The sequence below is a fragment of the Rhyacophila brunnea genome, unplaced genomic scaffold (genome assembly GCF_057557595.1).
Source record: "Rhyacophila brunnea isolate RB1 unplaced genomic scaffold, BYU_Rbru_1.0 scaffold_23, whole genome shotgun sequence".
NCBI classification, from domain to species: domain Eukaryota; kingdom Metazoa; phylum Arthropoda; class Insecta; order Trichoptera; family Rhyacophilidae; genus Rhyacophila; species Rhyacophila brunnea.
Genome location: NW_028232893.1, coordinates 28,159,048 through 28,175,304, shown reverse-complemented (window position 1 = coordinate 28,175,304; position 16,257 = coordinate 28,159,048). Strand labels below are relative to the sequence as shown.

Below are 16,257 nucleotides of genomic sequence, written 5' to 3'. Positions count from 1 at the left end.
AGCAATGATTGTAAATAATGTAATAACATAATGATGATTACGTGGTATTGAAATAATTAATTAAATTACATTCGCCCTATTTCACGGTGATACCTATGTACAGATTAAAAAATCTATGGCGTTTATTTTTCGCTGACCGGGGTCACTCAGTCCCAACCCGTCGCCGCGGTACAAATCTCTTTGTACTAAGGATGTGAATGCATTAACGTTAGTATACACGTATTGGGGAGACAATCAAATAACCCCTAGGTCTATAATAATTATTATCATTAATAAGGTTATTATTTTTAAGCATGCTTTTTAGATGTGATTAGGTAACGACTCATATTATTTATATTGATAAAGTTCTCACTTCTTCATTAATAAAATCATATTATTATAAGTAGGGTCTGGATTTATATGCTAGTGCATGTTTTGTTAAGGTGTATGCACAGCTATGGGAGTTGCACAGAAATCCGTTTCGAAAGACGCAGAATCCAAAAATTAAATTTTATTGTGCATATAAATGCATATTTGAGACGTTAGAGCATATTTGAGACATTAGTGCATATTTCATTAATAAATGCATATTTTAGGGCTTTTACATTTATAATTTTATCGAAACATAACTAAATCAGGTAGATACACTTGCATTTTTAATGGGATCCCCGAGCATTTCATTAATTTACAAGAAAAACTGAAGTCAACTCGGGCACCTTCATATAAATTTTGCGCTATCACCCCTGGACGTTGAGAGATCATTTTCAGCATATAAACAAAATACTGACAGATATGCGGAAAATTTAATGCCAGAGAATATTGAAAAAATATTGTAACTTTTTTTTCGGACAAAAAAACAGGAAACAGTATTTAGGAATAGTTACGTGTGTCACGTGTGTGAATAGTTTGTTTTTTTAAGATGTGTTTAGTTTCCATAGTTTACATTTACATTTTGCATTTCTTGTTCAATTATTTGTACCTACTTGTAAACAAACTATTTTGAAAATTGTAATTGATTAACTTTATATTGATAATTTGTGTTTTTTTGTTATTGTATTATATTACTTAAGATTATTAATTTGTTATTCGATTTTTTTATCGGTAATATTGGGTGAAGTGGGTATTTACAATATTTTTCCATAAAAATGTCAATTTTTAACTGCATATTTCTTTGGTTTTAGTGCATATTTCGATGATTTTAAGTGCATATGTGCATGCATATAATCATGTTTTTTGTTGCATATAAATCCGCTCCCTAATCATAAGTAGCTTGGTACATAATGTATAATATGAGAGAGTATGTGGGTATGTATATTTAATAAGTAATGGCCCTACCATCTAGAAAGTCGTCAAGCCGCCACTGCACCACAGCATTACTCTTCTTCAAGGTATCTCCTGCCAACATACGTATTATACGTTAAAAGTTCACTCTCGTCCGATCGGTTTCAGGCACCAGTGCGAGGAGTGTCCCAAGTATTTTCACGCAGCTAGTCTACTTCGAACCCACAAAAAGAATTCTCACAGAAAAGATTGCACACCGAAGCTGAAGTGTGATCAATGCTCCAAGCGGTTCCGGCAAGCAGTCAGCCTGGAGAATCACATGGCGACGTTTCACTCCGATGAGGCGCTCAATAAATTCATGTGTGATGTCTGCGGCAAGGGATTTAAGGTAAATGTGCCACTCTATCTTGTATTATAGACAGGGTACTCCTAACGCAATTATTTAGGGTTTTACCTGGTAATGATACGCAGTAGGTTTGCATGTGGATAGTGCTAGTGCCCAGTAATAGTATACCAAAAATCAACACTCAATATGCTGTGCTATGGCCACCATCTTGGAAAATGGGAGACGATTTTTAGTTGTTCAGCCATACCTCACGCATTATTTTTCAATGGCTGTTAACTTTTAATCGGTCGCTCTTCGGGCGCTTTGACTTATGGGTAAAACATTAAAGTTGTGATTATGTTGAGATGCACGTCGCGTACTGTCACGCTGTCACGGGGACAAATTTAGTCTATGGTTTCGTCATTTTGCAGAATATTTTGAACGATCACCATCTCTGTAAATTCTATGATGGAGAGTGCTAACTCTAATGGATTAATATTTTGAATTATTATCCATTATTCATGGTAATTTCAATTAATTTTAACAGTTTCTACTAGAGGTAGGAAAACTGGTTGATTTTGAAGACTAAGTATGCTTACTACCAGTATAAAAAAAAACACTTGGTATCGAAACTTGTTCCAAAATACTTACTAGTATTTGAAATATCGGCTTTAATAGAATCGCTGAAATTACACTCAGCCAATCCCAGACTTTTCGAAATGTCCCATTTATTATGAAATTTGAAACACATCATAAATTTATGAGTTGTTTTTATGTTAGGTTATCTGTGCTGAGGGAATGTGCTGCCAATTGTACAAAATTTTTGACCTGTTGTTCATACATAAGAATCACGAATCGGTATCGTGGCTAGACATACGTGTATTATGCTATCTCGCTCGTGCGCATTTAATTTCGATAGTATTGAAAGTCTACCAACAGTGCCAGCTAGTGAGTCGCGGCGATGATCTCATCGCATGCGTTTGAACTTCAAACAAGTTTATTGGGCCACACGTACTGAGTATGGTACATACCGAGACTTGAGTATGCAAACTCACCTCTAGTTTCTACGTGTGCGTACGTTATAGTTACTTGTGATATTACATCCACAGATAATATTTTGAACAGAACCCAACCTGTGGACCATAGATAATTGACAACATTCTTATAGAAAATACATAGTACCAACCGTTAAAAACAAAAAACACACGATTTTGAAATGAGTCAAAAATGTGTAGGCATATAGAAAATGATAAAAAACGTTCATTGAGTCATGCAGGTGTCGATGCAGTGCGGTACAACGTGAGGTGACCTCATTGTTGTTCTGGTGATTTCGGCAGATTTTGCTAACTGACAATGTTCGTTTAAAAGTTCAAAATGTGCTACGGGATGGCAGCATCAGTTTAACATTTTAAATTTTAACCAAGAAAAACAACATTACACACTTTTTTCATCATCAATGATAAATTATTATGAATATATTTTCCCCCCCCCCAAACCATTTTTCTGTGTATGAGCATAGTGTATTACAATTAATAATTGTGGAATAATTACTAATCAAACGTTTAATGTTCTTTTAATATTCCAGATACGAGCCACGCTCAAAATACATGCCATAATTCACACGGGCGAGAGAAAATTTTCCTGCGACATCTGCAGTCGAGCATTCGTTCAGAAATCCGCCCTGCAGACACACATCAAGTTGGTGCACCTGAAATTAAAGAGGCCCTTCTCACAAAACAAGTCGAAAAGAGCAACGCTTGACAGTGACTGCGACGATTCCTAAATGCAATATTCAGGACACCAACTGTTTTGTTGTGGAGCACTAAGAGGGTAACCATGGGGTGAATCGGTGAAAGAATCAAAAAGATTCGTCGTCCGCTCTGTTCGGAAAATAATAGATTACACTAGATCAGGGATTGGTGAATCTATGACACTCAGTGATACGGGACCTTTTGTGTGACACACTGGCAAAGTTATAATTTTGTATACAAAATTTTTTTCTACGGAGAGAGATAGCTGACAGTGATTCCGACAATTCCTAAAAGCAAATTCAGAAGACATTCTGTTTTATTATTAAGCGCTAATGGGGCAAGATTGGAGCGATTCGGTGTAAGAATTGAAAGGATTCTTTGTCCATTCTTATATATATTATATTATTTCATTACCCTAGATCAGTGGTCGGCGAACCGCGGCTCTGCCACAAATGACTGCGTACGGGCTAAAACAGTGAAAGATCATCATCATCATCAGCCGGGGTCAATCCACTGCTGGATGAAGGCCTCCCCAAGCTTTCTCCAACTCTCTCGGTCCTGTGTTGTTCGCTGCCACGTATTTCCGCCGAACTTTACCAGTTCGTCAATCCAGCGGCTTTTAGGGCGACTCTGTGGCCGTTTCGTACCCCTTGGGTACCATTGGATGACGGCATTTGTCCAGCGGCCGTCCTTTCGGCGAGCAATGTGCCCCGCCCATCTCCATTTCAGCTGTTTGGCAACGTCTATTACATCGCGTACTCTTGTCTGCTTCCTAACCCATTCGTTTCTCTTACGGTCCTTTCGCGTGATGCCCAACATGCACCTCTCCATGCCTCGCTGTGTGACTCTTAGTCTTTGGACATCTCTCGTGTTGAGGGTCCATGTCTCGCAGCTATACGTGAGCACGGGTAGCACACATTGGTTGAACACCCTACGCTTAAGACATAATGGTAGGTCACTCTTGAAGATATTATTCAGACGTCCGAAGACTCACAAGACCCGAAAGACCTCCAAGGTAGAATGCAAGAACTCGCGGATGTCAGTCAAACGGTCGGTCTAAAGATAAATGTCTCAAAGACAAAAGTGATGAGGAACTGTTTTAGGGACCCTGCGATTATCTGTATTTCTGGCACCCAACTCGAGCAAGTCAGCAGCTACGTCTATCTCGGACAGCAGGTGTCCATAGACGGAAGCATGCACGATGAAATTGCTCGAAGAACAAAGCTGGGATGGAGTGCTTTCGGACGTCTGAATAGTATCTTCAAGTGAAAGATAGAACAGTCAAAATGTCTTCGAATATAACCAACCAGCAAGTCAAAGATCTTAAATTGATTTCAGCTTTATGAATAGCAGTTGACGAGTCTTGTGACATAAATGATAAGCACAAGTTTCACTTTTTGTACAATTTATTTTATCTACAGGTCCTAAAGAAGAATTTTTAGGATTATTGCCACTCAAAGGTCAAACACGAGGAGGGGATATTGCAAATGCTGTAATTAAGTGCATGGAAAAACATCATATTCCTCTCGATAAAGTTGTGTCAATTTCAACAGACGGGGTGATAAGTATTTGAAATATCGGCTTTAATAGAAGCTAAAAATACACCAAGCTCGGCTTTTCGAAATGTCCCATTTATTATAAAATTTTTAACTCATTTTAAATTTATGAGTTGTTTTTATGTTAGGTTATAATATTCTTGTTAACATAAAATGAATATACAATGATTTTTTTTTTATTTTAAACATGTTTCGAGCTGTCATAACAAGCCTGTGACATCACCTCACCACATTCCCGAGGGAATGTACAGCCAATTACACAAAATTTATCACCTATAGTTCATACATAAGATTATGTCATTCGAGTGCATAGACTAATAAATTAAAATATACTTCTATTCGAGTGCTATCTCGCTTGTGCGCATTTAATGTCAATAGCATTGAAAGTCTACCAACCAGTGAGCAACTCGCGATGATATCATTGGGCCACACGTACTGAGTATGGGTAGTTGCATCCGAAACTTGACAGTATTTCCAACTCACCTCTAATACAGAGGGAACAATCTCAGTTATAAAAAAAAATCGGTGTGTGTACTTATGTACGCGCGTTAGAAGTTATACTTCTTTTGCAAACAAAAACAAAACTTGTGATAAACTAGATTCTCTGACTAGCTCTTAATTATCTTGTTAAATTACATTATAATATTATACTGTATAATCGTCACGATTGCAGTATCATACTGTGGAGTAAAGTTAGTGATACTGATAACCGAACAATCAGTGGTTCAAATCCAATCAAGTGCGTTTTTTTTCATGTGAAAAAATAAATTATGTGTTACATGTCACACGCAAAAAATGCACTCTGATCTGATTTCCCAAACGCGCCAAAAGAAGTATATCTTCAAAAAATATTCAACTATAGACAATCTAGAGCTTGGCGATATATAGAATGTTCATTCGGTATTTTATCGAATAAGTGGAGAATTTTTCACAAACCATTTAATTTACACATAGATTTAGCAAAAAGTATTGTCAAAACTTGTTGCGTTTTGCATAACTTTGTACCTGCTCGAGATGGATATTCCTACGATGATACTCTGCAAATAGTAGGCTTTGAAAGTGAAATAGAAGGTGGCAGGGATTTAACCAGAGGAAGACGAACTGCGCTTTCGACTCGAGATATGTAAATGAAAATGTACTTCCATGGGAAAATAGAGGTATTCATTAAATATATACTTATAAAAATACTTACCCAGCTCTTTTTTCTCTCCAATATTCAGCTCTGCTCCCCCAAACATTTCCTCCCAACTCTTCTTTTTTACATCGCAATTTGAATATGCACTTGATGAAGTCGATGAAGTCTTCAATATGGGACTCGAAGATGAGTCCCATATTGAAGGTCGGTTTCATATCTCTATAATTAACATATCCGTATCGAACGCCATGGCTAATAATGAATGTACACGCAGCACAAAATACGTTCCCTCCGCGGCGGGGCTGCTGGCGACTAGTCGCCTAGTGTGGCGGCGTTCAATACATAGCTATATGGTTTAATGCATCACAGCCAATCGGGCAACCAGACCGAACACTAGAATTAGATTTTACTGGTCACCCGACTAAACTGGTTGTGCGACTACTGGGCAACCAGGTGTGGCATGGTCCATATAACTGCATACATTTGGTTGCTTGATAAATGAACGAGTTCAGTGATGGTGGATTCGGCAAAGTCAGGAGACTACAAAGACTCCACCAGGCTGATGCGGCAACTCACAGATATAATTATGTGAAACACCGGAACAAAGACAGAACCATACTTATAAACGTATTCGAGAGCGAGACAGGGAGAATACGCATGAAAATGGTGACAGGTGATACTGCCACCTGGTAATATTTACTAGTATAAACTATAATTAACTTTATTCTGTGTCAGTGTGCATTTGCTATTGGGACGAAACCTGGGTTGAATGACTCAAATCGAATAGTATAAAATTTTAATCAATTATAATTTTTTTCTGCTGCATCTATAATATCTTTGATCTATAATCAGGGATGGAAAAAATTGGAGAAGATACAATCCTGAGCTCTACGGTCTGTAAGAAGATTGTCAGGCAGTTAATTTAATTAGGATTGGTAGACTGACAGGTCAAGTGCAATGTGAATGATAAGGAACCGGGAAAAAGAAATGTCGAGGAATCCAATAGACCATAAATTCGCTGACTATTAGATGGAATTACCAATACTTGGGGTATGTACTGAACTGAAAGTAGTCACAATGAATAGAGTCAGGTAGAGAGTGATATTGGAGTAATTCAGTCTCCATCCCGGATTATGGCGCTCCCAATGGGGATGAAGAATATTATTTTAACGAAATAAATACCTACCTAATTAACATCCTCTGTATGTAATAATATTATCTTGTGATATCATTTCCATCGACTTAATGTGTAATTTCCTATGAAATAATTTGGTTGTTTTGTTCATTGAGCATTGCATAATTTTGCATCCAATATTAAAACACAATGCAAAAAGTTTGTTTTGATAGTTGACGACACTTTTGACAGCTGTCAATAAATTAATGGGTATTAAATTTCAGTAACTTCCAGCGAACCAATCTAATAATATTTACGATCGAAATGTTTTATAATTGTTTTTTAAAAAATTAAACATTTACAAACATAATATGTATTTTTCTTTAAATAAAGATTATCGTTAATTCTCTATTTATATAGAACGTTTGTATTTTAAATTAATCAAATGTTGCCATAAATCGTAGTGAATAAAATAAATGAGAAAATGGTAATGACAGTTGGACTGCACCGTAACAATTTGGTCCCGATAACATGTCAACTAAAATAATATAAAACGGTGATAATTTACAACTAGCAGTAAAATATCGAAACACATTCGAATTTAAAATAGAAAAATGACACTAGTCAAGTGCCAGGAGTCATTAAATCTTGAATTTAAAGACAATGTTTGCCGAGGATGTTTGATTATTTCTCCAGTCGAACTGTCACCCATCGATGAGACGACTATAAACTCTTATAAAGAACTATTCAAAATACTAGTGAGTTTTGTTCATGTTGATAATATTCAAGCCTAGTTAACATAAATTTATGATCCCTACGTACACCAATATTCTATAAAGCGAACATGTTTATTATTCATCTTATTCTGTGGGAACGAATCTCTTTGTATACAATTTTATTTTTGCTTTGTAACCGTATTCAAACTTTGCGCCGCGACCAACTTCAACCGCAGTTTGTTCGACAAATTAAATAATTCCAAACAATCGCAACTCAAAAATTTACACCAACACGGTTACAATTACAGCTAACAATATTACACCAGTTTGTGATCTCCAATGAAGTGGTTTTCTGTTATGATTGTTATTTTTTATAATTCATAATGAATCGTGTACCCTTGCTTTTTCGTACAAAGGTGATTCTGTTATTCCATTGGGATTTTGAGTTACGATTGTTTTTGAACATCGCAACTTAACTTATTTCAAGGAGATAATATGAGCTATACCTATATATATATATAAAGATATATATCAAGACCTGAGAGAAATAAGGCTACCTAGCTGTGTGGTGAAGAACAGGCTCACCCAGTGACGTCACCTGGGGGTAGGTATGCATAACGTGACCATTTATTTTTCCCCCCAAACCGGGACACCTAAAAAAAGGTAGGTACTTAAGCTAAAAGGTAACTAGGCGCCTCACACTTTTATACAATACAATTGACAAGATAGTAATGTATTTTCATGTCATATTAGGTTTCCTATTTTATTTATTTATTTAAAGATTATCGTTAGGTATGTTTGAGTAGGCGCATACAACGCTTGAGTTCCTACATATTTTTAATAGTACATATTATTTTATTTATTAATGAAAAGTATGAATACATGAAAATTTGTCTGATGTTTTATTTTTCCGAAGAACAAATTTAGTATAGGTTTGATTTAAAAAACTAATGAAATTCTAGACAGGATTTTTTCGAATTTACTTTTATAATTAACATTGCTTTAAGGTCCATCTACTTTCAACTGTGTTTTTTCACTCGTCTACAACTTATTCATGAGAGAGAAGACCCTTTCTACTGGTGCATTAGTGCCAGGCAGACATAAAATTATATATTGTACGAAAATTTTTGTGATCCAAATTATTGGCGCGAAAGTGTTCCAACGACTTTTTGATGAAACATTCCCAGTGTTCCATGCAGACACTTTTTGTGGTGTAATGTAATTAGAAAAAAGTGAATACTCATCAAATATTTCTGTATCTTGGTCACAAGTTTCTTTCTTTTCGAAAACGGGATATTTTGGCGTCCCGAAGTTGTGTTTGGGGACACGCCGCCTGAAAACAGTCGGTGAAAACGGGCCGTCTGGTCACATTAGGTATGCATGAGATGTATTGCTCAGGGGCAGAAAATAGTACAATTTAGAGAAGAAACAAAAGAATAATAAATGTGACTTAGTAGATTTCGTGGAAAGAAGATGCTTGCATTGCTGACAGAAGAGTGTACCTACTATTAATGCCAGCTGGTTTAGGGTGTTAGTTTGAAAACCAGTGCACTAATGTCCTCTTTTTTTTCCTTTTAGTTCATAATTGCATTTCTTGTTTTCGTTACAGATATTCAAGGATAGTAAATTGCCTCACAGGTTGTGTAACACATGTTTGAAGTCATTAAAACATTGTGTCTCGTTCAAAAACCGATGCCAGCACGCCGACAAGATCTTGTCGGAGCTATTGCAAACTAGCTTCAACTACAATAGTCGGGTAATATAATTTGTTTCAGATGACTTTGCCTTTCTTCTTCTAGTTGCTCTCCTATTATTGGTTAAACACTTTCACCCGCGGTTCATCTGAATATGTAATACCAAAGGCATTGAAGAAATCCTTCTCTATATGGACGGAACGTTACATATTATATAAAAGTGAAAACGAACTACTAGAATTTATCGTTAATAAATCTGCAAGTCATTTAACAATACACATTGATTTGTATTATATGTTATCAGTTATCACTAGGGCCCGGATTTATATGCTAGTGCATGTTTTGTTAGGGTGTATGCACAGCTATGAGAGTTGCACAGAAATCTGTTTTGAAAGACACAGAATCCAAAAATAAAATTTTATTGTGCATATAAATGCATATTTGAGACGTTAGAGCATATTTGAGACATTAGTGCATATTTCATAAATAAATGCATATTTTAGAGCTTTTGAATGTATAATTTTAGTTTTTTTAATTATTTTATCGAAATATAACTAAGTTAGGAAGGAAGATAGTTTAGATGCACTTGCATTTTAATGCCATCTCCGAGCTGTGGATTTATCAGTGAAAAAAGTGAAGTCAACTCGGGCACTATTATTTAAAGTTTGCCCAAGTGGACGTTGAGAGGTAGTTTTCCGCATATAAACAAAATACTGACAGATACCTATGCGGAAAAATTTAATGCCAGAGCATAATATTGAAAAAAAAAAATAATAAAAAATAAGCAAAAAACAGAAAATAGTATTTAGGAATAGTTAAGTGTGTCGTTTTTGTTTTTTAAGTTATGTTTGGTTTACATTGCATTTATTATTCAATTATTTATAGGTACTATATAAGTGAAAAAACTATTTTGAAAATTGTAATTGATTAACTTTATATTCTTTGTTTGTGTTTTTTGTTCTGATATCGTATTATGTTGAAAAATTATTAACTAGTTATTCGATTTTTTGTCAGTAATATTGGGTAAAGTGGTGAGATACCCGGGGTTTCAGCGGCTAGCTCAGGTGTACATCGAACCCCGGATTCACAAAAAAGAAGAAGATGAGATATAAACGATTGGAGTGTAAATAAAACACGGTCTTTCGTGCTCGTAACGTGGTCTTCTTATATTTTACATTTTCTTTAAACGTTTACATATTTTGTTTTAACAATAAGTTTCGCAGGTCCGTACATGTTGGAAAAAGGACGCTCACTAACTTTTTTTTTTCTTTTTCAAACTTCGCGTACCCACGCCATTCCACAAAAAGGACTCTCGTGATTGGCCAAATTTTATCGCGTGATGTTTTTTGATTTCACGAATCACGAGGACCACCCTGGCGCAGGCGCGTCGAAATTTGGACGTTGCCGACAAGCGCGGCAAAATTTATTATTTTTGAATCCTTATATTTAGTCTTAAAATTATCTCTTTCATCCATCATCATTTTTACTTTTTAAATTAAATTAAATTTATCTTAATTACACCTCCGCCCAATATGCGATTTTCACACACCGGACGAAGGCCTTTACCTATGAATAAAAAATACTTACGTGGTTGAGCAAGGAATCAGATTAGATGTTTTATGAAGCCGTTTCTAGAGGTCAGGGTTACGTTTCGACTTATAGCTACTAAATGATTATTTTACACCGGGAGAAGCCCGCCTGTAACAGGGGTGTATCAGTGGGTATTTACAATTTTTTCCCACAAAAAATGTCAATTTTTAACTGCATATTTCTTCGGTTTTAGTGCATATTTTATTGATTTTAAGTGCATACGTGCATGCATATAACCATGTTTTTTGCATACAAATCCGGGCCCTAGTTATCACCTACATTTGCCAGAAACCGCTAGCATTTCAACACAGTTTTCGAACACATTATAATGCAATTTTACGTTGCGGATTTATCTGTAGCAAATTTCACACTGATATTGTTTATATCTGCCAATAACCGAAAGAATTTCAACATAATTTTAGATTCATTCAATCAGCTGATTTGATAAATAATTATAAAGTGTACAGATATCGTCGAGATTAACCCGGAAATTTGAATTTGTTGTTGATGATTGGGATCATTTTATTACTTATGGTTACATGTAAGTTGTACATAAAACATTTCACCATGGCATGGTTCGCCATGAGCTTTCTATCGAAAAGAGATGACCTTATACTATACGGTATCCAATTTTATTAGATTCAATTTGAACATTAATTTCAATTTTCATAGCTGATTTTGGCAAAATTCATAAATTCAAGAATGAAAACCTAACTTAACGTAACAAATAATCCAGTATATTGACTATTTTCAAAATTTGTTTGCTGCTAGCTTCTTGTAAAATGTAAACCGACAAGAACCGTGTTTTATTTGGACATGAATTTTATGTCAGTACTATACGACCCAAAGAGGTTGGACGGTCTGTAATATACGGCCATATATTTCCGATACAACATCTCACGGTGAAGTGTGATACGGCGAACTGCATGCGTACAAGTTTCCGGACACGATTAATTACTACTACATACATTTTAAGCACGAAACATGGTCGACTTGTATTCAAACCAAAACATTCACATTATAATGTGTCAGGCTCTGGTCCACAGGTTATAATACATTTATGTGGTTTTCTGAAAGCCTGGGTGCTTCTGTAATTATTTTACTGCTACTACTTCACTACTATTGTTGTGTTAAAAATGGGGAAAAAAATGTAGCTATCAGACAGCGTGAATTATTCTAAGACAGGCGGTGTAGACAGGCAGCCGAATACACCGAACCATCGTCATTTAATAATTTTCCTGATGTGAGACTCGAACCTGCGACCCACGGCTTCAGAAGCGGGCATTTTGCCACTCGTCTACGTTGAATATTTATTTTAATTAATTGTCTAATTAAAAAAAAATTATCTAGCAAAATTTCTATTTTAACGCCCACGGTGGCCGCGTGGCTTAAGCGTTGGACTATAATGCCGTGGGTCCCAGGTTCGAATCCTGGGTCTGGCAAGTACATATATTGTTTTTCAATTTGTGTGTGTCAGGGTATGGACCTAATAGTTTGAGCAAGTGGCTGACATCCATTTCTCGTAAAAAACAAAATCTGTCAATACAAACCTCTACTCTGTGGAGGCCCATACGACCCTATTAGGATCGGACATGGTCGAAAGAAAGAAATTTCTATCGACTAAAACAACTAGTGGGATGAATTTGTTGTAATTATTAATGTAAAATTGATAGTAAATCTCCTTTAATAAGTTAGAATTTATTTCTTAAATTGTTTCTCTTTATTACAGTTTGACTTGAATGATCTTCGTATAGAGAGAAGAAAAATATTTGGAAACGATAATGCAATAAAAAATAAAGATCCAGAAGTTCTTGAAATTGAATATGACGGAAACATTGGAACCGTTCCAAGTGATAAAGGGCAAAATAGTTTCCATGAGATACATCAAGACCCGCTCGATGAATACAAACCAATTCTTGGAATCATTCATGGAGGAAATGACCATTCTAGAGATGATAGTGATAAGTCAAATTATTTAGACCATGCGTGCCCTGAAAAAGTCTATAAAGAAATATCTAACAATTTTTTAGTAATAGACTCAAATCCGCTAGTTAATCCAATTATCGACGACGATGATGATCATGACACGGAAGAAAATTCTTTTATCGAATTGATGTCAATTAAAAGCGAATGCGGCAACACAGCGGGACAGATTTGCGTTCCGAATTTAAATGATAAAAGTCGAATTTCGGTAAAAATTAAAAAAGAATTGTCGGATGATGGTAAATTATCGATCACCAATGACGATAAAATTACAAAAGTGATACCGGTAAAGAGAAAACGAAAGTCTTGTAGATTAAATTCAAAACAAAAGAGCAACACAAAAACTGTCAAAAAATTTAAAAACAAATTGAAATTGGAACGCGATATCAAGTTGGAGGAAAATATCGATGAGAATAAACCGCGCAAGAGAAAGAGTCGAGTTGTGTATTGCTCGCTTGACGAAAGTAATGTTAAGATTCTTAAGTTGAGTGTGGAGGAACAGTTACGTGAGCTGCAAGAAGCCAGGACTTTGCCGGCGTACTTGAATTGTCCATATAAATGTGAACATTGTGCGAAAGGATTCGTGCATGAACTTAGTTTACAAGGACATTTAGTTAGACATGATGAGGTTCGTATGTCTACTTATTTAAATAACAATTCATTTACTACAAGTTAGTAGAATGTTGGCTATCATGGCTATCAGTTTTCCATACATTCCAGCAGCTCTATTCCAACATAACATAAATATTGATAAAAATGCTATGGCACATTGTAAGAGCTAACTATCTCGAGGCATGAACTATCAAATATAGATAGAGCGAGATAGAGGACAACAATAATAATTATTGTTATAGGCTGAGTTGCAGATTGTGTTGGTTAGTTTTTTAAATTCAATTTGGGGGTGCTGCGGTTGATTAAAAATAAAAATAAATGTTTATTTGGATTATATTTTACTATTAACATCAAAATTAAATATAAATAATTAATTATATTAATAATTAAAATAAAGAACTTTGCATAAATTGCTTGCAGAAATAAATTTTAACAATTTTAATAATTTATTATAACTATATTTCTTTCCTCGCTTGAGCTATAGCACCACAAAACGGAGAAATACTGAAATTGGACTGTCTGACTCACAGTACGGATTAGGCTTGCATTTGCGAGCACCGCTCCCCGCGCCCTTCCTTCGCCCACTCGAGAATATTCTATTGAAATTGGTACTGTGCATAATCAAGTACCTACCGCGGTGTATGATAATATTATTGGACATGTATCGATGCGCGGGCGAGCTAATTACACGCTTAATAATATTGATATTTTCATATAATATATATAAATTTATGGATATTATAATATTACATTTATCTCAATTTGCTTGGGGGTGCTGCAGTACCGCAGTGCATAATATGGACGAGCCGCCACTGGATAGAAGTATACTTTTATCTATTGTGGTTTGGTTTAGGTAACATGAGTTTTAAAAATCTAACCGACACCATCTGCAATTTTTACTTTTAATTCAATGAAAACAAATAAGTATGACTGACAAAGTGCACACTATATTTTTTGTCAGATCTCCACAGGTTTGGTTGAGGAAGGGTTTGATTGAATTGAACTAACACCAACTGCGATATGTATTCTTATAGTGCCTGTACGCGTGCATGGATTTACTGGCACCAATATTGTGTATTTTAAAATATCGCGATAATAACTGTTGACACGTAAAAGTGCTGACTGTCTCTCCAATCTCATTATTCAAGCGTAAGCGAGACATAATGTTGTCGTTGTATGGTAGTATTTAACAGGTTCAGACAGGTTCGTAGATAATCGGTAAATATCAAAATATTTTGTGCGGCTTAGTACGTATTTCAACCACCCGTGCCTTCTGATATCTCTTTACCCAATTTCACCCATGTTTGTCTAATTTGAAAGACTTGAGGTCTATATGGGAAGAAGGATTGGTACTGAAGATAAATTATTCTGATTTGGTTCGTCGTGAACAATACACGTCTACTTAGGATTCAAAATAAATAAAATAATTGACTTCCTTTTCCTTCTCAGTCTTCCGGTTCGTTTGTCTGCGGCATCTGTCAGCAGCGATACCCGACAGAGCGGAGTCTCCGCAGCCACTCGCACGGCCACGAGGACCGTTTCGAATGCAAGAAGTGCGGTATCGTTGTCACCGGCCGCGCCAGGATGGCCCGCCACTTTGTCACCCACAACGAAGCCCCCATTCCGCCTGCTTGTAAGATTTGCGGCCACATTAGCAAGTATGCATTCTGAGAGCAGTATGTTATTTTCTTACAATTCAATCATGCACGTGAGAATGTGATGATTTGGGCGCTGCCACCTGGACACCACCAACTGGACGACGTCATCTGGCCAATGGACATCTTGACGTTGCTACAAACCACTTGAAACAGCAAGAAGACAATTGAGACGTGCTTTATATAGTAACCTGTATTTTTTTCTTTTAATCAAATTGACCAATCGTATTGCTGTTTATTAAAAAAAGTTAGTGGGGTTGTAAACACATGTAACAGAAGTGAAACTTTTTGTTTTGTGAAAATGATACTACAATGTATAATCACTCGGAGCTAACCTAATCAATAGACCAAAGATCCATTTTTTGCTTCACTATCTTCATCGATGGTCGAACGGCTAACGTTTCAGGCAATAATGTCGTGGGTGACGTTTTGAATCCCGGATCTGGCAAAAAATTCACAATGTTTTTTAATGCGTGTTTGGACCCAGAGTATGGACCTAATAGGTAGAGCAAATGGCTAACATCCATTTCATTGTTTGGTTAAAAAATAAAATTCTACAATCTTAATCTTTATACAAGAAATACGCCAAATATATTCAATTTATGAGTTCAATTCACTTTTCAATTCACTGTTACGTAACGTAAGTATTCTTCAGTGAGCCGTGAAAATTTTATAATTTAAATAGTGTGTTGTGACCACTGGCGGCTCCCTCTATAGGTCATTCGGTCATTGACCTGCCAAAATAAATACCTAAAAGTGCGGCCACACCGGCAACAAGTCGCGCGACAACTCGTTAAATTTTACGATAATTATCATAATTGCTTAAGAAATTTTACGATAATTATCATGCTTATCGTAAAATTTAA

General features: G+C 35.8%; 1 protein-coding gene across 1 annotated transcript in view; it reads left to right on the top strand.

Annotated features, from left to right (window-relative positions):
• The window catches only part of LOC147069791 (uncharacterized), a 32,237-nt gene that overhangs the window by 8,297 nt on the left and 7,683 nt on the right, over window positions 1–16,257 (top strand). The window contains exons 7-13 of the mRNA XM_085950878.1: window positions 1,429–1,648; window positions 3,171–3,366; window positions 4,758–4,901; window positions 7,766–7,899; window positions 9,467–9,613; window positions 12,871–13,752; window positions 15,186–15,394. Of these exons, the coding sequence (XP_085807004.1) occupies window positions 1,429–1,648; window positions 3,171–3,366; window positions 4,758–4,901; window positions 7,766–7,899; window positions 9,467–9,613; window positions 12,871–13,752; window positions 15,186–15,394 (1,932 nt within the window). The remainder of the gene's footprint in view (window positions 1–1,428; window positions 1,649–3,170; window positions 3,367–4,757; window positions 4,902–7,765; window positions 7,900–9,466; window positions 9,614–12,870; window positions 13,753–15,185; window positions 15,395–16,257) is intronic.